This window comes from Phoca vitulina, unplaced genomic scaffold, assembly GCF_004348235.1.
Source record: "Phoca vitulina isolate PV1807 unplaced genomic scaffold, GSC_HSeal_1.0 scaffold22, whole genome shotgun sequence".
In the NCBI taxonomy this organism is placed as follows: domain Eukaryota; kingdom Metazoa; phylum Chordata; class Mammalia; order Carnivora; family Phocidae; genus Phoca; species Phoca vitulina.
In genome coordinates, this window is record NW_022589725.1 from 25200060 (window position 1) to 25225897 (window position 25838).

The 25838-nt window shown below is 44.8% G+C and overlaps 1 protein-coding gene across 2 annotated transcripts in view; it reads left to right on the top strand.

Annotated features, from left to right (window-relative positions):
- ISM1 (isthmin 1) overlaps positions 1–25838 on the top strand; it is a 72617-nt gene that overhangs the window by 20921 nt on the left and 25858 nt on the right. For both annotated transcript variants that reach the window (XM_032419635.1, XM_032419636.1), the window contains exon 2: positions 24080–24319. In XM_032419635.1, coding sequence (XP_032275526.1) covers positions 24080–24319 — 240 coding nt within the window. The remainder of the gene's footprint in view (positions 1–24079; positions 24320–25838) is intronic.

A 25838-nucleotide genomic window follows, 5' to 3' on the forward strand; every position in this document is an offset into this window, starting at 1 on the left:
TTGGTAGTGAGAAGTCAAGAAGCTGAGAGGGCCATCTACATAGATGTTGAAATTACCAAACAGGATAACAGATGAGATTGGTGAAGAAGACTGAGCCAGAAGGTTATATTTTCAAAGAATGAAGAAGAATGATGAGAGGGTCCACATAGCAATTGGAATGGCCATCATCCTGAAATGCTTATGCATTTTTGGTTTTGTTTTTCAGGAAGAAGGGGAAGAAATGGTCAGGAAGAAGCTATGGGGACCAGGAAGACCTAGGAGGAGGTTGAAGGAATAGTCAGAGATGAAGTTGAAAATGAGAGGAGATGGCTTATCATGGAATAAAAGTCTAGAAGGAGGATTTGGGGGGGGGTGAAGCTTGAGTCCAATTAAGAGATGTTCAAAGCAGTGTGGGATGGAGAGCCTATGGTCATGGAAGATCTCTCAATGGCAGCTAGAGTAACCATGATGGGAATGGTTTTGAAATTCTCTTGACTGGAGGTGACACCTTTTCTAAATGGTGGCCTCTGGGCTCTTGTTTCTCTGATTAGTTTGATGTAATGGCATCAGATGAGGGATAGGAGTTACTTAGGTCTCACAAGGTGGTGTTGGCAGCCATAGCTTAAGGCATCGCTCCCTTAGTGTTCACATGTGGAATGGTGTACGCTGGTAGTTATATAGACCTCACCTGATTTTATCTACCTGTTTTTGTCAAACACTTACATAGCACTTACTATGAGCCAAGCACTTTTCTAAGCAAGTGATGAATGTTAATTTATTTAATCCTCAAAACAACACCATGAGCAGGCACTATTATTAACCCTATTTTTACACTATAAGGTTAAATAACTTGTCCAAGTCACATAATTAGTAGAGGTAGAGGCAGGATTTGAACTCTGGCTGCCTGGATCCCAGAGTCCATACTTTCAATCACTATGACCACAGTAGCTTGGGGCAAGTTCCTTTTTCATTGTCAGAAAGAGCTCTTACCTTGAAAATCAGAAGAAATGAGTTTGAGTCTCCACTCTGCCACTAACTGGCTGTGATCTCGGACACAGCACTTAACTTCTATCATCCTCAGCTTTCTTAGTGGCCATTTCCATGCAGTCATTCAGGGACCCAAGCTGACGGAAGCACTGTCGTCTTTTTTTTTTTTAAGATTTTATTTATTTGTTTTTTTGTCAGAGAAAGAGAGAAAGAGCACAAGCAGGGGGAGCAGCAGGCAGAGGGAGAGGGAGAAGCAGACTCCCCACTGAGCAGGGAGCCTGGTACGGGACTCAGTCCCAGGACCCTGGGATCATGACCTGAGCCAAAGGCAGACGCTTAACCAACTGAGCCACCCAGGCATCCTAACACTGTTGTCTTAACAGTCCCAGCTTAGAAAGGACACACATCACTTCTGCTCACATCAATCATACCTTGATGCAAGGTGGCTGGCAAGTGCATCCCTTGGCTGCCTCCACTTTGGAGCAGGGGTACCTATTTTTGGTGGATGGCTAGCCCTCCCTACCTTATTATTCAATGTGCCTTATGGTTCCAGGACTCTGTGTGTCCACTTCTGCGTACCACACTTGAGCCTGTGCTCTCAGCTTTTTGTCTTCTTCCTGCCTCACCATTAGGTGTGTCTCATGGCATGACCCACAACTGACCGTTAATTACCATGCAGCCCATCACTTCGCAGATTGTAAGACATATAGTTGAGAAAAGCATCCCTTTGCACCTATATGTGAGTATATATCCAGCTACCAATCAGCAAAACATAGTTTGGGTAGAAGTTGCTATAACCCATTTGATTGGGAATACAGGACTTAGAGTTCACAGTATTTCTGCAGTTAGAGTAGCAGGTATGGTTTCCCTGAAATAGTTAGATGTTTGAAGGGAAGATGGACTTACTTTCTCTATTACCCAGATAACATATTTCCTTTATGGAATGGAGATAAGCCTCAAAGCTCATGGAATTTGCAGAAAGGAATGTTCGTCTATTACTCAGCTGCAATGGAGGAGGTGCTGATCCACCTGCAGGTAAGAGAGAGAGCCCATTAGCAGTTTAGAAAGGTCACACCCATGGACAAACCCACACTGTATGCTGTCTTCCCCTTCACTCACAGATGGACGAGGCAAACTCAAGCAGAAAGAAAATATGCCTCAATCTGGTACTAAATGCAGAGCTCATTTTTTTTTTAGAATGAAAAGTGTCCATGAGCAGGAGAACTGACTCAGAACAGCTCACCTAGGACTGATTTGCAGGTGGCAGTCTCTCACCACTATGATGACCATAAGTTCTCACCAAGGTGTCAAGAGTCTGTTTCCCACTACTGTGGAAGATGTCATTATGGAGGGAAGAACAAAACAGCCTTAGCTAATAGAAATGGAGTGTGGTTACTTCTTTGGACATTGTATGTCCTTAAGTCCTGCAAGCTATGTGGTAAGGCAGTTTTAGAATTTGTTTTTCTCGCAAGAAGACCAGTGAAAAGAATTTAATTACAAGTAATCACATTTCATATAAAGAAACACATATAAAAGGTTTAACATGGAAGTTTATTCCATAGTTCACATGATATTAGCTTTGCTAGAGACTACTGTAATTCAAGCACAAACGAAGCGATAATTCGGTTTCTTAAACATCCTCGGCCAAGTTTTTTGTTTTTGTTAACTATCATTCAAGTATTTTGGTGCCACTAACGCATTTGTACTGAGAGAATAGTTCCCCTTACCAGGATCCTAAAAACAAACTGCCAGTGCAAAATCAAAAGAGGGCAAAAGGAAAGGTGTGTTTGACCGAAATATCAGATTTAGAAGCATCTGCCTTCCCTCCTGTGTATTGCATTAATTTCCTGCCAGTTTTTCTATTGGAATGCCCCCCTGAGTTGCTTGAAATTGAAAATCAAGTCACATTTCTTTAATCAGCTCTAGGAAACAGTGGAAGAAGGGGGTGGTGGAGAGGTTTTTTTTTTTTTTATGAAAATTTCTAAAATCAACGAAGCCTAGGTAAAAGAGTATGCACAACTTTGGGCCATGAGGCTGGGATTTTAATCTCAAAGAGCATTTGTCCCCACCATCTCCATGCCAGTTAAGTATTTTCCTCCCTGTATTAGTTACCTCTTGTTCCAAAATTTAGCAGCTTAAAAAAGGACATTTATTATCTCACATTTTCTGTAGATCAGGCACTTGGGCACAGCTTAGGCTGACCTGATTTTTTAGTGGAATGATTCACAGTCATTCAACAACCCCCGCATTATAATAAATGTTCTACTCTGTTGATTTTTTTTTAACCGTCCCAGGGCAAAAGAGGGAGTAGAACAGAGATTTTTTTTAAGAAGTAAATAAATAAAAGACCATCAGGGGCAGGAGGGGGGCCCGAATCTGCAATTTTTGCTCCTCTGTGAATTCACCTTTTCAACTTACCAAAAAAAGCAGCATCAGGAAACATTGTGCTATTAAATGTCACCTTGTGTGTGTGTGTGTGTGTGTTGCTATCCCCTGATTCACTTCTGACCATGTGATGAAGTAAGTTATCATGTAGCTTGTAGCCTACACAGGTCAAGAGGTTTCTAGTGACCCAGGACACTTTCACCAGATGCCTTGGTTGGAACCACAGGCATTTCTGTCGGGAAAGTGGTGTATGTGGTGTGTATGTGGTGTGTGTGTGTGTGTGTGTGCGCGCGCACGTGCGCACACCTCAGAGGAGGAGGAGCAACTTAAAAGAGAGACTCAGGCATGAAGGGTAATTATTTCTCAAAACCCACTGTCCAGACCTCTGTAGACCATATTCTGAATTCAAAATGATTTTCAGCCAAGCCATGTTTGCACCTGGGAACTGTGAACAGTCTTGAAAGCTTCATAAAGGAGATGTAACTTGACCATGACGGAAGTGACTTACAGCCCCAGAGGCTCAGATGTATTGACAGAAGGTAGTGAAGTAGGAAAGAATTATGGTTTTCAAAAAGTTGGACCCTGGTTTCTCTTTTATCTCAGTAGGATGCGTGTGTCCTCGAATAAAGCCCTCTAACCTCAGTGCAGACGTGATGTTCTTGCAACAGGCCTTGTCTGAATCCCTTACTTTAGTGAGTCTGATACTGAGGAAAGTCAGAATTTCCTCTATGGCTTGTCTATGCTGCATCAGTATTGTGGTTTCCAAATACTGTATGAACCTGATTTCCCAAGTGCCAGGTGGGCCATGCAGTTGATGGTGACAGCAAAAAGTGCTGAAGGAATTAGCTACTGGGTTACTGGAGGCTAAGGCTGTGGTGCCCCATTCATATTAGTAAGTTTCTTTGTACATGAATTGTCAGAAGACTTTATTCTCTAGCATTTAATCCCTTGGTTCTCCTTCAAGAACATTTCTTGTTTCTCCACTTGAATTAGCAGCCTGATGTCCAGCAGCAGGTTATTATCCAAAAAGCTGACTGTGACCTGCCCATAGTTGGTGGTGCGTGAACTGACTCAGAGAGGCCGTGATCAACTGGAAAATTTGATATAATTTTGACAAGCTGGTGGGCCATTCATCTTAGCAGTGAGGTGTCTACACTCCGTAGGAAGCTATTTTTTTTTATGTAACACTTTGCCTGACATAGTGCTTCAGGGTCAATCTCAGAAGGGTCTTAGGTTTAGCCAAAGCACGCTTCATCGTTTCCCAGCAGGTGACTTCATAATACGTGAGGCCATTGAACTTCACCACTTGAGCCAGGTCCTTTAACACGAATTTCTATAAGCGTTCCTCTCATGTTCCCTAGGACGAATTTTGCTTCTCCTTTCAGCCCACGTCTTTCCCCTTCCTGCACCCCGATCCCCGTGTTAGAGTGACAACTTCAGAGATCCTGAAGGGATGTCGCATGATGGCTTTGATGCCATTCCTCTGATCCCACAAGATGTTTGGGAGTGGGGGAAAGTGGAATAAATATATTTTTATCTACAAAGCATAGCACTGGCTTTGGATTTACCATGAAGATACAACTGGGAGACAGGGTGAAAGTATATGATGTAAGGAAGAGAGGTGATAAACACAAAACTGGTAGAAAGGGCTGTTATTTCTGAAGCTGCTTATATAGTAGAGAAAGCTGTTTGTATTTGGGTGAGATAGGCTACACACCATGAGCCAAATTCTGGCCCCAAGTACGTGTGGTCAGCACTTGAGCCCTGGAAAGAATCTGACTTTGCCTTTATCCAAATATTAGTCATTGCTGGGTGGATTTTTGTTGGATGATTTTTTTGAAAAGATAAATAAAATGAGGACACAAAGACCTGGAAGAAAAGCCAAGTCTTGCAGGGAACAGGGCTTCTAATGATCTTCCACTTCCATCAAGAGGTACAGAAACAGGCATGAGTGAGGGCCAGTGGTGAACCTGTCCATTTCACAGGTGGACCAGGACTTGGGAGCTGGTGCAGCCAGTGCAGTCCCCAGGGCCTCCTGCCTCCTCACCTCTGGTTCTGCTCTGCCTCCAGACGGGAAGCCAGAACAGGCCAACTTGAACCTCTCCATGCCCTGAGTGGATGGATGGGGCAGGACCACACGGAGTCCATTCTTCTCCAGCAAAGCCGTGATGCGTTCCAGGCAAAAACCCAATCTGGGATGTTTTGGCCCAAAGGAAACATTTACAACCAAATTATACACCTCGGAAAATAAATGCGCTTTCATTTTGGAAGGATACCCTGCCAGGCTCTTTATTATTTGCACCACAATCATAAAGTTGGTTTTAATCTCTACAGTGGAATGCTGCTGGGTTGGCCAACTGGCAGGCTCTGGCGGTTTGAGTGGGGACCACTTCAGCCTTAAGAACGCACAACGGGAAGCAGGGGAAGTCCTTCTTCTGCAACATTTTTCTCAGGATCCATCATTTGGGTTTTGGGTGTTTTTTTTTTATTTTGTTTTGTTTCTTCTGGCACATTCATTGCAACTTCAAAGCAGACCTCTTTTTTCTTTCTCTTTTCTTTTATTCTGATTTTTGAACATTCCTGGGGCCTTCCAGAAAAAGACTTAATGTAATGTTTCCTTTCTAAATTGATGAAAATCCAGGAGTAGGTCCAAGAAAGGCTATAATGGATTTCCATTGATTGCTTGAAGGGGAACTGGATATAAAAAACTCGGAGAGAACAGAGGGAAAGGGCTTATCGAGCAAGTTCTCCTTTTCTACCTTAACAAAGACATCGGGTGATTTAAACCTGCTGGGAATCTGCTCCCAGGATTTATGCCACGAAATGACCTTGTAGATATGGCAGCCAGGAGGCTTCGAGTTTCTGGGATGGCCTGGGTCTCATATATTTTACACCGTTATCAGATTATGTGCTGGCTAATGTGTTCTGATTTAGGGTTTGGAATAGGAGGTGTTCCTACCAGTGTTTAAAAATGTGGCTAGTACTTGTAGTCAGGAAACTCCCCTAGGAGCTACACAGAATTTTGCATTTGTTTGGAAGACATTAGGATGAAGTCCTGTGGACACATGGAGCTTCAGAATGCAGAGTGGAAGCCGCTAGAACAAGCAACGAGCAACGTTTGGTGCTCTTAGATTGGGCAAATCGTGGCAGCGCAGCTAAGAATCCTAAGTGATTCCCAAATTTGGTGGCACCACAGAAACTCCGAGATCTTTGAAAAGTACTGGTGCCTGGGTCCTATTCCAGACACCCTGATTTAAACGGTTTGGGGTGTGACCTGGGTATCAGGAGGTACAGCAAAGTTTGGGAACCCCTGCTGGAAACTATAAACTCCATGAAAGCAAGAATGGTGTCTGTCTTCTCATCATTGTATTCCCAGTGCTTGGGGTAGAGTAATTGGCCCTCAATAATTACATGTTGAGTGAGCAAATGAATAAAGGTCCTGAAGTTCATCTGCCCACATACCATTCGAAATGAATCCCAGCAGCTCTTAAATATTTGAGGTGGTTTAGGGTGGAATGCGAGTTAAGTTCTGGGTCTTCCTTGCCCCCATCTATTTTATCCTCTGTCTCTCTTCTTAAAACATCCTGAGAATGATTTTATAAGCTCTTCCTAGGTTACTTTTCATCTTCATGGCATGGCCGTGTCCCAACTGAGGACTGTTGATTGCTTTGTATTTTCTATAAGTCAGGAATTTATACCTGGGGTACCCTGCACCTTGGGTTTCCCTGTCCCTCCCTGTGATACCTTAATTATCCAGAAATGGATCAATCCAGTTCTTGGCCAGCAAATTCACAGGGGCTTCTCTCACCCGCTTTTAATGCACAGTTCTTGTTCTCTCGTTCTGATGCTGAAGGCTTCTACTACGCACTGTGCCTTCGTCCCACCTCACCCCCTCCCACAGACACCGAATCCTGGCAGTGGATAAGTCAACTTCCATTGTAAAAATGTTTATGGAGACTGTCAGTTCTTAACCTTAAAACTGAACCATGCTGTTTGTATTTTTCCAAGTGATGGAGAGTGTGAAGGACTAATGAAAATGGAGCGTGAAGAGATCAAACATGCGTCGTGGAATCTTTGTTCAAGACCTAGGACGGGAGCAATTCCCTTGGGGAGGGGCAGGAATTCCAGGGAATGGGATCCTCTATTAGTTGGACTTGAGGCCTGAGATCCCGGTCAGGGAGTGAGGGAACCAGCAGTGGTGTGAGGGGGGGGAGGGGTCATAAGATGCTTTCTTTTTCTTCTGAAAAGCAAGAAACTGATTTCCTTTGGTCAGAGAATGAACAGACCCACTTGTAACAAACTCTATCTTCTGACCTTCTAGAGCCTGCTTTCAAAAGTCAGGATGTTGAAAGTCATTCGTAAGTTGATGGAACCTGGCATGTGGGAGAAGTTTCTGTGTACTGTGTGCCTTTCCTGTAGACCGCTGGGGAGGGTGAGCATTTGACTGACTACTCATGATTTGTTTAAAAATGGATTTTTCTCTACCTAAAAACCAGTCTTTCCATCTGCAGACTTGGGGAGTGAAGGGGAGAGTCCGAGCTGAAGCCAAGAAATGGCATTTTCACAGAATGAGGTATAAATTTGCTGGAGGAGAGGAAATCTCTGGTTGCTGCACAAGCCCTTTCCAGTCAGGGCCTATGGGGGTTGTCTGAAGACAGCATTCTCTCGGGTTGGATTCATCCATCAGGCTTCTGTTTTCCAGAAGGTCTCCCTGGGAGAATAAGGAGCAAGTGTGCAGGGGAACTGGTGAAGGAATGCTCCTCGGGGGTGTTTCCCTTTAGAATGGGGCACATTTTCATGGTGACTGCTGCGGATAGGCTGGGAACAGATAGATTTGTTTCTTCAACTTCACACCTGAGTCATTCTTTAATTTCCTGAAAAATTGCGGGTTAGCTGTTGGACAGTTTGGGATTTAACCTTGATGATGGATTTGCTGTGTGGCGCTTTTAGGGCAGTGGGGAGCTCTCAGGTTTGAAAAGGAGCCACCTCCAAACCATGGTAATAGGCACTTGGCATTTGGGGTGCCTGAAGGAAACTCTCAGTCTAATTCTCTCCTCTGTCTTCTGCCTTCTTTCTTCCCTCTTTTCTTGTATACTGATTGATAATTTCTCTTTGGCCTTCCTGAGGGCCCCCTCGTGGGCCTTGTTCAATCTGCCAGCCCTCTGACCTAGAAAAGTTTATCTAGTAGACAATCAGGGCCCAAGCCTGTCCCTCCCCATGGACCCACGTAGCTTATTCAGAGATAGATACACGGTGAAGGGGATGTCAGTTAGAAACCCTTTGCTGCCCCATTCGGGACACTTGCTACCTAAGTGAGCAGGACAAAGGCTAGAATATATTGATGCCGGGGATAAGTGGGAAGCAAGTCAAATCTTATAGTACACCCTCCACCTTCAAGGTTCTACCTTTTCACCCCGTGTATTGGTTTCTAATGTCACCTGACTCAGCAACAGCTTCCTTCACCCAGGGACTCAGGAGGGCGAGGAGGTCTGTCCTGAGTGTCCTCACTGGGGGGTTGGGGGGAAGTCCCTGAGGAGTGGGTGACAGCTCAGAGGGTCTCCCCAGGCTGGACTGGATGCCTTGGGGCTAATTTGCTATTCACCTGATTACATTTCCCCAGTAAAAATACACCAACCATTTGAGAGCCCTTCATTTCCTGAAAGTCTTTCCCTTTGCTAAAGTGACTATCAGAATAATAGCTCCGTAACTACTACTCAGCTACCTGTTCCTCATATTTTCCTGGTTAGAGCCAAGGATCTCAGATGTTAGCCTGCATCTGAATTACTGGAAGGGCTGGTTAAAACACGAGCTGCTGGGCCCCACCCCAGAGACTGATTCTGCAGGGTGGGGCCTGAGAATCAGCATTTTTCAAGTTAACACGTAATGCTGATGCTGGGGACCACACTTTGAGAACAAGTAGGTTAAAGTGATAATTCAGCTTATTACCAGCTTTCTGTGAGCTTGGTGAACACGTGTATACACTTATGTATCCATACTTATAAATATGTGTATCTGCAAATCAATATGTATCTAGACATACATATGTATCATCTTTGGATTCTTATTTGACATTGAAGAGAAGCAAGTAGATTCCGAAAATGTTCAGAATCAGAACTGAATGTACCTGGGCTCCTACCCCTCATTTCCTTCCGAGTCTTCTTTCTGTCCCTGCTTCCCAAGCCCCTCCTGCCCTATGTTGCTGGTACACTCCCTGGGTGTTGAATGGTGAATCGGTCATGCCCAGGTGGCTGTCCCCTTTGGTCCCTCCAGTGCAGTCTCTACATTCTCTGTCTGGGCAGAGAGTAAAGCTGGGCACTGCTCATGATGTCACTGGGAGGCAGGTGCCTCTGCCATGTCATGTTGGGCAGAACTTGGGGTCGCCTCACAAGTGGAGACCAAGCCAGGAACTGAGGTGGCAACTCTAAAGGGTAAGGCTAAATTTTTGTGATTCCATCGTGGAAAACTGGTGGACAAGAGCAATACCACGGAAGCAGTCAATTCAATAGGAAGCCCCAGCTGGACCCTTTATGAGTTGAGCGACTTTGGTGACATTCTCCGTTCAGTTTTCTCATCTGTACAGTAGAGGTGGTGTGCTTGTACCCATCTGATGGGGAGCTTTGGGAGGCACTGAGCTGATGCATGATGAGTGTTTGGACAAGGCTAGCACAGAGAAGACATTTCTGAAAAGGTAGCAGAGGTGGAGGAGTGCTTACAACTAGGGAAGATAGGAGCTGAGTGGGGAAACATTCAAGAGAAAAGATAGATACCTCTGAGTACTAGAAAGGCTAATGAGAAAAAGGAATAATGAAGAGGAGAAGAAGAGACCTGTGTTTACTACAGAGATGCTCCCCATTTGACAGGTGAGAAAATTGAGCCACAGGGAAGTAATGTTGGCAAGGTGAAGCCCCTCTTTTTTCAAAAACTGCATTTCCCTGTACCCTTTATTGTTCAGAAAATAGCAGTAATATGGAAGTGTGGCATCTTTAAGAAATATTCGTGATCTTGCCAATTGCCATTGCTCTATGATTCATTCTGTTTTCTTTTCTTTTGGGTTTTTGGTAGTTATATAAGCTCTGCATCTAAGTAACATACACACCAAAGGGAGCACAAATCACAGTGCACAGCTCAATCGATTTTCACAAAGTGAACATACTGCGTGACCAGCTCCCAGACCAAGAAATAGAGCATGGCTGGTGCCCCCGAAACCCAAGGGCTCCCTTCTTGTCACTAGCACCCCCGGGGTCACTGCTGTCCTAACTTGTAACAGCCCTGGTTCATTCTGCTTGCTTTTAAGCTTTGTATAAATAGAATAGTATGTTTTATGTTCTTTGGTATCTGACTTCCTTTGTTCGCTATCATGTTTGTGAGATTCATCAATGTTTGTTCATTGATGAACTTTGTTCATTCTCCTTGCTCCACAGCGTTTCATTCTGTAACTATTTTATGCCTGCATTTCACTTATACGTTCTCCTGTGGATGGCCAGCCATTGGGCCCCTGGTACTTTCAAAGGTCACCCCAGACTTTTAGCAGGCATGAGGAAGAATGTGATGGCACCAAATGCTAATCTCCGAAGCAACACATGTTTGAGGCCGGGCTCTTTGTGACCTATCTTGTCTGTTCTTTGCCTCATCTGGCCCTCTGAATAGCTGTCACAATGTTTGCATGAAGTACTATGCACCATTCCATTTTTTTTTTTTTTTTTTTTTAGAGAGAGAGGGGGGAGGGGGAGGGGCAGAGGGAAAGGGAGAGAATCTTAAGCAGACTCCCCACTGAGTGCAGAGCCTAATGTGGGGGGCTGATCCCAGGACCCTGAGATCGTGACCTGAGCCAAAACCAAGAGTCGGATGCTTTACCAACTAAGCCACCCAGGCACCCTCATGTGCCATTCCATTCTTAACTTCATCTCTTCTCTCTCTATGTATATATACACATATATATATAGATAGATTTTTTATTTATGAATATATATATACATATATTTAAATATATACTTTGTTTAGTAGGGGGAGTCCTGGACTCATTTTCCTAGGAAAACTCATACTAGCCCATTCATTCTCAACTTGTGCAGTGTGACTATATATATATTTATTTATAAATATAAATTATATATAATATATAAGTATATATTGCACATGTTAATGTATAAAATCAGACTGCCCAAGTGAAGAGGCATTGGGCTAGTATAAGTTTTCCTAAGAAAAAGAGTCCAGGACTCCCCCACCAAACAAAGTGGGGGAGCAGAGTTGAGGATGAAATCAACAGTGTGCTGCAGGTCAGTATTCTTGAGCCATCCCCCTGGAACTGCTACCTCTCATTACCCCTGGACAGGAACCGCAGTCGGGGGAGGATGGGGACTTCTAGGGGCTGCAGACCCTCTTAGCCTCAAGAGCACCTCCAGAGGAGGAATTAGGACAGCAGGGCACAGTGGGAGGAACAGGGCTGTGGAGCCTACTTACTAGCTAGGGACCTCTCTGACTCACCTTCCCCATCTCTGGAATAGGGGTACTCATGTCTACCTCAAATGGATGTTGTGAAGGTTCGATTTAACGTCCAGTGCCTCGCACGAGTGATCATGTGGTTTTCCCAGACATGTCCTGCGTGCCCTATATCTTCTCTTTCTGTCTCTGGACCCAACGTTTGCCCTTCTCCATCCTAACTTAGGCCTCAGGTACTTGATCTGTATGTATTACATCAACAGGCTCCCTTGCTCTGGGGCAGCAGAAGAGGGGAAGAAGAGAGGGAGGGTGGCAATATTTAGCAAGCCTCATCTGCCCCCACACACCCACACACCACGCTCCTCCTCCCACTTTGGATAATGGTAACTTCTCCCTTTCCTTGCCTCTTCAGGCCTGGGGCTGTAAGATTGCCCTGGCTTTACTGGGCATGGGTACTGCAGTATCATTGGCGGTTTCCAGCGTCTTTGATCAGACATCTGTAAATTGTTCCTTTATTAAGCTCTCCCTGGCCACCCAGTACCTCAGTGCCATCCATTTCCTGCCCAGATTCAGACTGATACATCCTAATACCATGGTGTTTATACTGGGGAGGGTAGTAAACCTATAAGCATGTTCTCTGTTGCAAACCGCTCCTCTTCATGACCGCCCCGAGAAAGCAAGCTTCTGAGAACCTTGCTGTCCTCTTTTCTTGAACTTCACCTCACTGAATGAGTTCTATTGGGAGAATTATCTTTGTCAAGAACAACACTGGGGGTTGCCTTGTTTCCCTAGGGTCAGAGTAGGAAATTGTATGGGTGCATGGAGGTAATAAAACGGTTGAAAGTAGTGTGGCTGCCCACTGGCACATGGCCTTCCACCCTCCCTCCACGGCCCTTCGTCAGAGGAGAAATCCCAAGAGAAGTCCTGTTCACACACCATGCTTCTCCACACTCATTTCAGCTTGCTGCTGCATGGGACCTGTATGCAGATAGGGGTCTTTTAGAGAAAATAAAAGAACATAATATGGTGCTGTAAAAGATTCAGTACATGCTGACTTGAAGTCATTAGTAAGAGTCTGGATCATTTTACTTCCTTACATTGAAAGCTTCCACTCCTAAGGAATTTCCCACTTCTACCTTGCATCTTATATGTGTGTAAGCATTTTTTAACTTCCCCAGTGGAGTCTGAAGTCCTTGAAGAAAAAACACTGTCCAAATATGGTTTTCATAATGTTAAAAACATGAGTCTGATACAAATATGAAAGGAATACATATCAAAAATTAATTTAATTAATAAGGGAGCTAAGATGCTAACGCCAGGTCAGAGGACTTGAGGAACACATATTTAAAACATTACTTAACAAAATCATAAGGATGTAAATTTGTAAGTTAGAAATAAAACTGATTAATGTCCTATAGGGCAATAAGTAAGCTTTCAGTTATTGTTTCTTTTTTTCCCTAGTTTTATTGATACACAATTGCCATATAACGTTGTATAAGTTTAAAGTGCACAACATAATGATTTGATATATGTATATATTGTGAAATGATCACCACAATAAGCTTGGTTGATATCCATCACCTCACGGAATTACATGTTCCTTATGATGAGAATTTTTAGGGAATTATTTCTACCAAGTCAAAAAAAAAAAAATTGGGGCACCTGGGTGGTTCAGTCGTTAAGCATCTGCCTTCGGCTCAGGTCATGATCCCGGGGTCCTGGGATCGAGCCCCACATCGGGCTCCCTGCTCAGTGGGAAGCCTGCTTCTCCCTCTCCCACTGCCCCTGCTTGTGTTCCCTCTCTCGCTGTGGCTCTCTGTCAAATAAATAAATAAAATCTTTAAAAAACAAAAAACAAAAAACTACTTATATTTCTACAGGATGAAAATGTACAGGTTAGCATGTAACATTTAGTCTGGGCCCTAATCAGTAGTAAATAATAGGTGAAACAAAGCTACCTTCTCCCGGAGAATTAGATAATCTTGAAGAGGCCTGTTGTCCTTCGGCCTGGTATGAATTGAGAGACCTGCAGACATCCTCTTGCTTTATTTCCAAGCTTTGGATAATTTGTCCTTCACAAGCGATGTGCCATTGAACTATCTCACCCTCCACAGAGCACCTGGCACAAAGTAGGTGCCCAGGAAGTGTTCGCTGAGCGAATCTAAGAAAGGAACAAACACCCCGACCATTTATAAAGAAAGGTTAGCCAAGCTAAGCTGAGGGACCACAATCGCCTGGTCTACCAGCTATCCACGTAGGGATCAAACAGTTTCCCTGGGAGAACAGACCAGCAGTCCAAATAAGAACAATCTGTATGGGCAGGTGGGGAAGCGAGCTAGTCCTGGTCTCTGCACGTCGGGCTGTAGTTGGTCTATGATGGCTCTATAATTGTTTTATAGTGTCAGTAGGGGTTCCCTAATAAATGGGCATTTGCTAGTTTCTGGCAGCCCACAGAGCTGTACAGGTGCATCATGAAAGTGAGAGGGGAGAACTGTTAAATCTCAGGTCTGAATCTTTGAAAAACCGGCAATAGGGCTGTTAACAAAGCAGCACACGTGATTGACGGAAGCGGTAGGCAGGGGGTTGTTTTCCAACAGATTTCACCCAGCTTGGCAGTTAGCAGGTGGAGAAGGTGAAGGTGTTCTAGCAATTTAAGATAGTAGTTACATTTTAGATAGAACCATCAGTTTATGTTTCATCTGCCCACCTTCAATTTGATGTTTTCAAGCATTTGGCATAACATTTTTTTTTTTTTTTTGCATTGTTGGAAAATATTTTTCTCCAGGACTAGAGTCTCCTGAGGACTCTGTTCCTAGGATGTCAGAACTGGATAGATGGAGGGGTTGTTTTTGCAGTTCCCACTCCACCTCACCATGCCCATTTTACAGAAGAAATAACTGAGCCCTGAATTATTTAGCTTTTGCTGTATAACAAGCCACTCTGAATTCATTAGCTTAAAACAATGAACACTGATTCTTTTCCATGAGTCTGTGGGTCAGCTCAGTGGCTTTTCTAGACTGGGTTGACTCAGCTAGGGCTGGGTGGTCTAGGATGATCTCCATTTGAGTGGCTGGTCATTGGCTGGCTGATTGGGGCGGATTGCTCCGTTCCACATGTGTCTCATCATCCAACAGATTAGCCCAGGCCTCTTCACACAGTGGTCTTGGGATTACAAAGAGCAGCAAAAATAGGGGCGCCTGGGTGGCTCAGTCGTTAAGCGTCTGCCTTCGGCTCAGGTCATGATCTCAGGGTCCTGGGATCAAGCCCCGCATCGGGCTCCCTGCTCCGCGGGAAGCCTGCTTCTCCCACTCCCACTCCCCCTGCTTGTGTTCCCTCTCTCACTGTGTCTCTCTCTGTCAAATAAATAAAATCTTTAAAAAAAAAAAAAAAAGAGCAGCAAAAATATACAAGCCCCAGTACACAAGCTCATTTCATTGGCCAAGCACTATGACAGTGTGGGAAGCAGCTACCCAAAGCATGGATATTAAGAGAGTATTTGTAGACATTTTTGCAAACCATAGGCACAAAGGTACAGTAACCTGCCTAAGCTTACAAAACTAGATAGGGGCAATGCTAGGACATAGAACCAGGCCTCGTACCTCCTGGCCCAGGCCCCTTCCACAGTACCATGAACCCTTTTCCAGGATTTCAAGGTAAAGGTCCAATTCCCTTTAAAACTTATTTTGGAGGTACTTGGAACATAGATTTATGGTAGGGTTCAGTGAAGGGTCTTGACTTTGGGTGTTGAAAGAAATCCATCTTCTTGATTAAAATAATAATCTGGGCAAGTGTCCCCAGGGTTACCCCCACCCCAGGCCAGCCTCTGGGGGTCTGCCATCTAATGCTCTTTGGTTCTGCCTCTCAACAGCAGAACACCAGCCTTGACCTGGGCCTTGGAAACCCCCCATTCCATGCGTCTCCTTGTCCTGTTTGACACCCTCCCACTCTGGCCAAGGGACAACTTTGATAGTTGGGCCATTTAGGCATGTTAATAATTTGGTGCCTCTTCAAATCAGGTCCTGGAAGATGGGTCCTGAACAGTTCCCCCTCTGTTTTCTTTGCTACAAATGGAGAAATCACGACTTGAAAAACCCTCAGTAATCCAGACTCATGAAATATTTGCTCAAAATTTGACATGGAGGGGAGGCTAAGCCCCACATGGCTAAAGGGCCCCCTGGTGGCCACCCTTGGCCTGTTCTCTACAGCCCTGAGAAGGTTAGCTCTGCCCTCAAACTCGGACAGCCCTCTCAGCAGACAAAACCTCCCTGTATCTTACTCTTGAGGAGTCTCACACCAAAAAGGACTCATCAAAGTGTGCCTTCTAGGCAGGTCCACCATTCCCTCTGAGAAAGGTTCTGGAAAATACAATTTCTCCATCCCCTTACATTTGCAGAGATGTTTTAGATGATGGGTGAAGGTTTCTTTTGGCCAAATTGGCTTCCGACCCTTGAGCTCTACTTCTTACATGTTTTCTTAGACTTGAAAGAATAATTTGTGTTTCACTTCTATTCATTCTTTAGCCTCACAGGACATAAAGGAAATGGGTCCTGGATAGTTCCCACTCTGTTTTCTTGGCCAGCAGTGGAGAGAGCACAACTTGAAAAATCACAAATAACACACACATTTCCAAGATCAAAGCTGTTTATAGCAGTATCGGAGACAAGCCAGTGGGGTATTGACTTCCATTTTGTCAGCCAGCCCCAAGAGCCTTCCATTAAGGAAGAAGCACAGGAGTGGGTGGCCTGCCATAGTGACCCCTTCCCCCGTGGAACCAGCTCCCTGCTCAAATGCAACTAGTTGACCATTCTTCATGTCTTCTAAAGCCTCGCCTGGGATCATCAGCAGGGTCATTCCCAAGCCCTAAAACAGACATTCTTGCAATACATTCTGCCACTGTAATGTAAGATTCCTCAGCCATTAGTCAGGCTTTCAACAGAAGGATCCATACCCAACCGAGATGCCACTTGAAACAGTGCATTCTTGAAACATGATGTGCCTGTGTCACTCGCTCCCAGGGTCGTCTTCAGGCTGCTACAACAAAGATTGAAGCATATTTCTGGCCATTTCCCCTCTGCCAGGAAGTTGCCGTTCCGTGCTTGCTGTTAAATAAAGCCACTGATACTGCCTTTGCTCCTGCTGCCTGGAGGGGAGCAATTACCATCACACCCGAACAGAGAGAGCAGAAGGTGGCCAGCCTTGTCATCTGCGTCTTCACCCGTGGGTCCTGCTTACTTCTTTCCGACACTTTGCAGACCAAGCCTCCACCACCCCCTACTGCCGCTCCCATAATGGTCTCGATGCTGTCTGCCCAACCAGGCCCTAAGAGCAAGCGCACCCCCCTGAGAAAGCCGACTTCACTGCCTGAAACTCATTTTGTTTATTCTGGTTTTCTCTTCCTAGAAGCGCTTGCTCCCCAATCATGTGTAAAGATAATCAGGGTGCCCTTTTATTCTTTTATCTCCCCAAATGGGGCAATTTTGCTCTTCCCTTTGAAATACCACCAGTGGCATTCTTGAACTTATTTTTAGATGCGTGGAAGTGTTCCAGACAAAAATCGATGCCTAGCGCAGATAAAGCTCTGAGTTCTGAATGTGTTTATCGTGGGTAGAAGAAAAACGGAGTGTTTTAATGTGAAAGGAGCATGGCCATATGCCTGGGTGCAGTATGGCTTCCTTTAATCTGGAAAAAGGAAACAAGCATTGTCGATAATAATATGCAGATGTCCAGCCCCAAATGAGGACATATTGCTAATTAGCTATATTGTTAGTATATTTTAAGGAGAGAGGCTGCAGTGACATTAATTATAATCTCTGTTGTTTGTTGTTCAAAGTCTATGAGACCAAAAGCATTGCTAATAATATCTTCTTTAATATCTTCAATAGACGATGCCTAGATGGTTTTTTTCTTCAGAATCCCACATAAAAGCCACATTAGGGGTAATGAGGCCTGTAGCCTGAGCCTAATTAAAATGAAATCTAACTAGGCCCGTAGCCATCATTATCATCAACTAGTACTTATTGGGTGCCCCCTGAGCTTGTGGAATTGGAGGGTGTGGGCTTTGAGATTGCAGATATGCTTGTGCTTTGCCCTCCAGAAATTTGCCATCCCGTCTGCCTCCAAGAAGTCTGCCTGGTTGTGTTAATCTGGGAATAGTTACCACAGCCTTGTAAAGAAAAAAAAAAAAAGCACTAAAACCTTCCTAACCAGCCACCAATTTGTGCCTCTTCTGGAGGTTCTGGAAATGGTCAGATAAGCCCCCCCCCCCCCCCCCCACATACCAGCCTTTGGTAGATGTTTGCAGAATAGGGCAGGTGCCTATTTGCAGACTGGGACAATGATGCTTAGCACACGTTTCCCAAAGGTGGACCCATCACCGATTTCCACAGCTTGATTGCCTCCCTGTGAGCTGATCACCCTCGTTTGCCCTGTGTCCCCCCAAAAAACTTCTCCCTCTCTGTCTGCCTATGTCAAATGGCCAGCTGGAAACTCTGAACATCGTGACCACTTTGACCTCGAAGGGGCTGCGGCGACCCTCGCTGGTCGCGAGGATAGCCAGAATGAGCAACTCCCCGCCATGCAGTGGCTGGAGGCAGTGGTTGGGCCAGTGATGTCCTGGGAAGAAAGGACGCAGATGATAAAGTATCTGGCTTATCATCTTAGAAACTGTCCCCAGTCTACGGATGAGAGACATTTTTCTTCTCTGTTCATCTTGGTAGAGCCTTCCCAGGGGCATTCGGGACCAGCTACTGAGAGCTGGGAGGAGGGAGGAGATCCCAGCACCCCATAGCTTCAGAAGCCTCCAGATGACCCAGAAAATGCCACCAGGGAAGTGATGGCCTGGTGGAAAATCACAACACTATGACAGAAAGCTTTCAGACCAAAGGTTAATGGGTTGAGATCTCTGTGCTGGGCCTGACGCTTATATTCTTTAACTCCATGATATCTTACTAAGACCGCAGAGTGGCCCCACTCCATCCCAGCTCGGATGCCTTTTGGGTCTCTATGCCAGGCCCTCCCATGCCCTGGGGAGCCTGCACCCATTTGCTTTGCCAGGACTATGGGCTCCGCTGGCCCACCCACCCCCACCCTGCTCTGTGCTTTGCACCTGCTTCACTTGCTTCACTTTTGCTTGCCTCTGCAGTCTCGGCTCAGACATTATTTCTTCAGGCAAACCTTTCCCTATTTTTAACACCAATGTTCCAAGTAACGAGTGTCATAATTCCTACCTCAAATGGTGACAGTATTTTCCATGCTTTCTCTTTTGTGTGTATCATCCTAAGTTCATGGATTTGCATGGATTTTATGTGCAGTGGTAAACTACAAACTTTGTTTTGACACCCGAATTGTCTAACCTTTGTGCAGAGGGCACCCTTTAACCTGGCTCCTATGTTCTTTTGGGAGGGCACCATTAACCACTAAAAGCTTCCTCATTTTCTGGCGCATCCAAGTATCCCAAACTCACCTATACTTCCCTGCTCAAGCTCTGGAATCAGCGGGCCATTTGTCCAAGGGGCTCTGGTTTCTTTTCGTGAGGGCAAACTCCTTGAAATTTAATGATAGGATTTTAAGACAACTTAAAGGAAATATTACATTACACAGTGAGGAATACACTTGAGAAATGTAATATACAGATGCTGACACAATGAGAAGACTCTGTAAACGTCTGGGGAAGGGCATAGATGGCAGAATGGGCATATGTAGCCTGGCTGCCACTGTGAAGTTCACCACGATGACTCACTAAATGCCCTGTCAGTACCTCTGTCCGCTGCCGATTATGTGCATTGCACAGAACCGAGCACCCAGCTTTGAGTCCCTTCACTGAACAGGGCTTTTCCCTTTCCATTGGTAGTCACAGCTCTAATATTAAGTCACAACAGGGAACGTGGCTACTGGTCCTGCAGCATTGTCAACGTTAACATTAATGCTCGGGGCTGTGGTAAAAGAAGTTCAGAGGTCACCAGTCCAGGATTCCTATGATGGCTCTACCCTGCCATCCCAGACCCAGGCTCCCCTATCTTTCCGCTCAGCCATCTTCAGAGACTAGCCTTCAACCTCATGACTGCCAGCAGCCTCATTCACTTGAAGCACTTGTATCTGCATTCCAGGTAGGAGAAAGTATAAGAGAGAAAAGCAAAAGGTAAACTGACCGCCTCCCACCCAGCAGTCTCATCCAGCACCTTCTGCTTACATCTCATTGGGTGGAACTGCTTCACATGGTTGCTCCTGGCTGCAGTGGTTGCTGGGAAATGTAGCTTTAGCCAGGTACGGTGCCACCTGACAGGAATACTGAGTAAAAATAAATGAATGAATGAATGAATGAATGAATGAATAAATAAATAAATAAATAAATAAATAAATAATAGGGGGATAGAATTGGGTAGGCAATTGCAATATCTGCCACAATACTGCCATCTAAGGCAAAATACATGGCTCCCATTTTATTATTTTATCATAGTTGTTAACATTTTATTACTTTTTTCCCCCATTTTAGATAAGAATAGTAGTAAAATAACGGAGGGACAGGACAGACTTTATGCACAAAGATGGGGAGCGTCAAGTAGTAGCTATATAATTTGGTCACTGTAGATCGCCTGCCTCAGCTGTTGAGCAGTGCATGTGTATAAAGCACATAACAGCCTTAGTGCTTCGGTTCCTCTTTTTATTGGTAATCCCAGCTCCAGAGAGAACAGTGCGACCGGAGCTGCAGCACCGATTGAAGATCAGCTCAAAGACGCATTATGGGTAAAGAAATGTTTTCTCAAGCTAAGCCAACCTCCTCATGTCATGTGAATTTAGGCAAATGATCCTGCAGCACCACAGAAAGCATGGCGACGTTTCCTTTCTTTAGCTCCCGGACTTGCGCAAAATAATGCCTTCAGAAAAGAGCGTTTGCTTTTCTAAATAAAACACAAACTATTTAAAATCTTCATTTTGTGGTCCACCCTTCCTGAGAATCTTCACTCTGCTAGCATAACTTAAGTAGGACATTCAGCAGGTGAGCTCGTTGATAGAGATGGAGTGATGGCCATCAACCAAGACCTCCGGAGCGGGGGGGGGGGGGGGGGGGGGGGGGGGGGGAGGAGGGGGGGGGGGTGGTGGCCCCCGGGGAAAACGTGGCTCTGCAAGGAAGACGTGCAGTGTGTTCCCCCAGAGAAAAGATGAAGAAAAGGCTTTCTCCTGCATCGTTGGTGGATCCTGTTTGCTGCCTCCCACCCCAGACGTAAAATTTAGATTTTCAAAATAATGGCTACTCCCGAAACTTGTTATTGATTGAATAAAATGGAGTTTCATTTTATATGAGGCATTGTAAGACATCCTTCTATCCTAGGGCTTCCAGTTTCTGGAAATTTGGGGCCATGCCATTGCTGAGAGCCAAGGTTTCCAGTTAAATATGTTTTGATAAAGATGCAAGAGGAATTCAGATATTCAGAGATTGTCATTAGTGTTTCTTTATTACTTCCCATCTTCCAAATGCTTTATGAACACTAAGCTTGTTTGGGGCATGGGTGGGGGTATTGGGAAAAGATGGAGAAATGCCACAATTGTGTGCAGAACTCAAGCCAAAACATACTTTAGCCCCAGTCTATTCCCGGCAGAGGATCTTTTGGCCTGAGCTGACCAGCCGATTGCCCTAACTCTACACTTCTCTCTCTCTCTCTGTCTCTCTCTCTCTCTCTTTTCATGTGTAGACGCAACCCAACTGAGTTGTCTTGACCATCCTGCTGGGACAGCATGGGACTCTCCTTATTATCTGCTGTTTTACATGGAGGATCATTGAGCCACAGAGAGTTTAATGGGTTTTCTTGGTCCATGGCTAAGCCAGGATCACTCTGTGGTGGTATATCTCCTACCAAGAAATTCCAGAGTCAGACCAAGAAACCAATCAGATTCAGTCCTTGGTTTTTGAGCCATCTAAACAAAATGCCAAATAGCATTTCCTATCTCTTCTCCTAAAATGTGAGTTTTAAGAGTAGAAAGTGTACTTCTTCACAGGGTAAAAGAAGGAGAGCTCCATTTTGAACCCAGTTAAGCAGTGTATCCCAGTTACTACAACAAAGTTAGGGCTGGATATGCAGGCAATCCCTGAAGCAATTGGCAAGCAAGCCTTGGTTCCCTTCTGAGAGTTATACTCACAAATCCTCTGCAAGAAATTCTCCATGAGAATCCAACTGTGCTCACTAACACTGTTGGAGAAGTTTTAGGGTTGGGGATCCAGGAAGAAGAACAAGAGAACAATTGCCTTCAGTCCTCACTCCTTGGACTATGATAGAGAGAACTCTTATGTTGAGGGAAGACTTAGCATGCTCCTCTCTCTCTCTCTCTCCTTCCCCTGCTCTCCTTCCCTCCCTTCCCCCCCCCCCCCCCCCATGTGCTGGGCTCAGTCTCAGCATAATACATTTGGCCCTCATTGCATTGAGCAATGCCCGGGAATGCCAGGGCAACTCCCTTTACGAGGATGTGCCCGGAGACAAAAACCATGGCAGAGAGGGGCCTGGAAAGGTGAACAAAGACACTGCCCTTGGCCACATTTCTTGAGCAAAAAAGGGAGGGCAAGCAAAAACATGATGACAAGCATTCAGGTTCTCCCCGCTGTGTAACTCTCTAACTGCATGTTTTAAAGAGGTGAGAGCAGACAGGCTATCTCTGTCTTGCACTTGCAGGGAAGGGTGACCCAGGCCCTTGCCGGAATCTCTGTCTGGGGAAGGGTCAGTGTGCAGCCTGGTGGTCCCTTGCCCTCTTGGCATATTCACCAAGGTGGTCTCTGCACTAGCACGTTTATTCCTCAGCTCCATTTCTGTTTAAACGATATAGGAAAGATTCATGCCTTCAGATTAACTCTCTAAGAAGATATTTATCTGCTACATATGTTTCATCCTCTGGCCGTTCTTGACCTTTGGTACTCAGAGTCGGGAGTGTTTTGATACCAGCTGTAACCCTTTGGCTGGGTCAAAGGCACCTCGGTGGGGCAGGGAGTGCATGTGGAGACAGTGTGCTAGAATATACACTCCAAAACCCCAAAACATGCCCAGGAATAACAAGAGCATTAACCACTGACCCAAACGCTGGTGAAATTCTATCTCTACATCTCCCTTCACCAGTAAACATGAAAATGCTATCCCTGAAGGGATGGAGGAAGCCACCAATGAGAGGTCCAGGGAGAACAAGAGGAGGAGAAGGGCTGGTTTGGGAAAGAAGTCCAGCAACTTCTACACTCTTCAATCACTACAAAAATTTTACCCAAATGACAACTAAATAGAGACATTTTTTACTAGCTGGGAAAAACAACAGACTTGCACTTTTCTTTTCAGAATAAAGGCATTAAATTTCAAAATGCCTTCTTGTCACTTTTTCTTTGGCTATCCCCGTCTCTTCCTCCTCGTCGCATACTGTCTTCCCTCCTTCACTCCATACCAGCCTCACTGGCCTTCTTTCTGTCCCACAAAGAGGCCAAGTTCATCTCCAGGTCAGGACTGTCTTACTTGCTGTTTCCTCTGTGAGAATGTTCCTCCCCCAGATTGCAGCAGGTGTTCAGGTCTTGCCTTCCCAAATAAGTTTTCCCCAGCAACCTGTCTAATGTTGTCTCTGGCCACTGTCCATCATGTTCTTCTTTCTTCTTACCAGTCACCACTTTCTGATCTGATTTTATTTGTCATATTTATTATTTTGTTCCCTCAATTAGTTGTACACATTAAGAGAATAGGGCCCACATCTTGTTCATGGCTCTATGTCCTGTGCCTAGAATGTGGCTGACACTTGTTGACTGGATGGATGGAGAGATGGATGGATGGATGGATGGATGGATATAGTCAATGATTTAGCTCAAGCATTTTATCCAGTTTGGTCAGATCTTTTGTTCCATGGCCTGCACCAAAGAAACAAGCTCTGGACACGGGGGCTATAACTAATGCCAGAGTGATTAATTAGTTGAAGCTATGAGAAGGAAACCATCATTTGATTCCAGTTCTGAATGAACACCTATTCTCCTCCAAAATAGCACTTTCGTGTTGATGTGCTTCAATGTGTAATAAATATCCCATAACATCTTAGTCCTCAGAAAATTCCCAAGTAGCAGGCTGGGAAAAGTTTCCTGATGATTTGACTTTTTGAAGATGGAGTAACTAAACCAAGGGGAGTGAAGATGAATTGAGAATACCATTCTGGTTTAATTCCAGCCACGTGAAATGTCTTTGCTCTTGAATTTAATGGACTGTTAAGGGGGGTATTTTCAAATCATGTGCCTCCTATTTATTTTTCCGTTTGCTTGTTTGTTTGTTTGTTTGTTTGTTTTTAGAATAACCTCCACATGGAAAGTGACTCTACATCAGAAACGAGCTTTCCTTTCTCCAAAGAAGCAGCAGGGGAACATCTGGACCACCAGGCTGCACACCAACCCTTCCCCAGACAGCGATTCCAGCAACAGCCTGGGCACCCTTCACTGCAAAGAGATGGCCCCAGATCCTTTCTCCTTGATCTACCAAACTTTCCAGATCTTTCCAAAGCTGACATCAATGGGCAGAATCCAAATATCCAGGTAACGTTCAGGAGTTGAAAGGTGGAAGAAAATGAAACAATCTATCTTTTTGTGTCCTGATCTGATTCCAAAGCAACTACTACCTTACCTCACTTTTTTTCTTACCCCCTTATGAATCTGGTTAACAATCATATTGGCTCTGTAAGAGCAGTGTTCTATTGCATCTGTGTGACACCCTTGATTGGGAGATGCACCCTTATTTTACGCACCACTAAAAAAAGAAAACACTGATAATTAAAGTAGGACACACCAATGATTACAATACATCCTGCTCTCAGAGATGTTGAAATGTAAAAACAAAGCAAAATTATATGCCCTGAAATTGATAAAATATGGTAGCTGTAGAAAAGGCCAATTTAACATGGAAAGTACACTCAGCAAAGTATAGTATGATTTCAAAGGTACTCAAGAAGGCAAGCCCTCAAATATCTCTTAGCTTGCCTCAGACACCAGCAACTCCTTCAGGACGTGACAACACTTCAGTTGCTCTAAAATGTAAAAGACTGATTCAAAAAGTTGGATGAGAGGAAGGGAGGTGAGAACAGAAGTTCCTAGGGGAGACATGAATCTGTACCACTAAAATGGGCTGGGATGAAGCTGAAGGAAATGGGAGGTTAGGGAAAAGTGTGTGTGGGATTAAAAATAATAACCCTCATCTATGCTGAAATAAACATGCTTTACAAAGCAAATGTTGATCTGATTTGACTCTTCCAGCACCCTCATGAAGGAGATGAAGCACAACGTCATTTTTACATTATCAGTAAAGCAACAGGTACTCAGGAATTTGGTTTGCCCAAGGTTACATGGCTAGTAAACAGTGGTTGGAGTTCAAATCTAGGCTCTTGGGCTCCTGAGAATACTCACCCTACCAATCCATGTTTCAGAGACAAACCTGATTTTGATTTTTGCTTGTACTTCCTTCTGTGTCTTCCCAGAGATGGTGCCCATGATAGCCAAGGAAGGGGACTAGTCAACAAGGCAACCTCATCCCTGTTGTAGCTCCTGTCCTCATTTGCCTGTTTCCATACCCCTAAGCTTTGTTCTTGATTCTTTTCATTTGGGAAAGGGCAGCATTTTCTTATTCTTCCCCTCTGCCTCAAATTCCAATTAGCTTACATGGCTGAAAGTTCCTGAACCTGACCTCAGAGCAATTGATCCTTAATTAAGTTAACTGTCCCTCTCTCCAGACTAACATTCTCTGCATGACACCATTTTAGATCAGATTTCCATGGTCAGAGTTGTTTTGCTCATCACACCAGTGTCATAGTGGCTAACAAATGTCACTGAGACCATACCCCAATTAGAATGTTGACCAGCCCCACTGGGTATAAACTGCTGTGTTAGGGTTATGGGAAAGTAAGAAGTGTACGACCTTCTCCATCCAGGAGATGACATAGGTATGAAGGTCCCAGCTACCACCCAAGACAGTGCCAAAGGGAACATGGAGACAGAGGAGGAAAAATGCTATGTTCCATTGTAAACAGGTCTGAATAGGCAGGAAGAAGTAGGGCAGGATAAT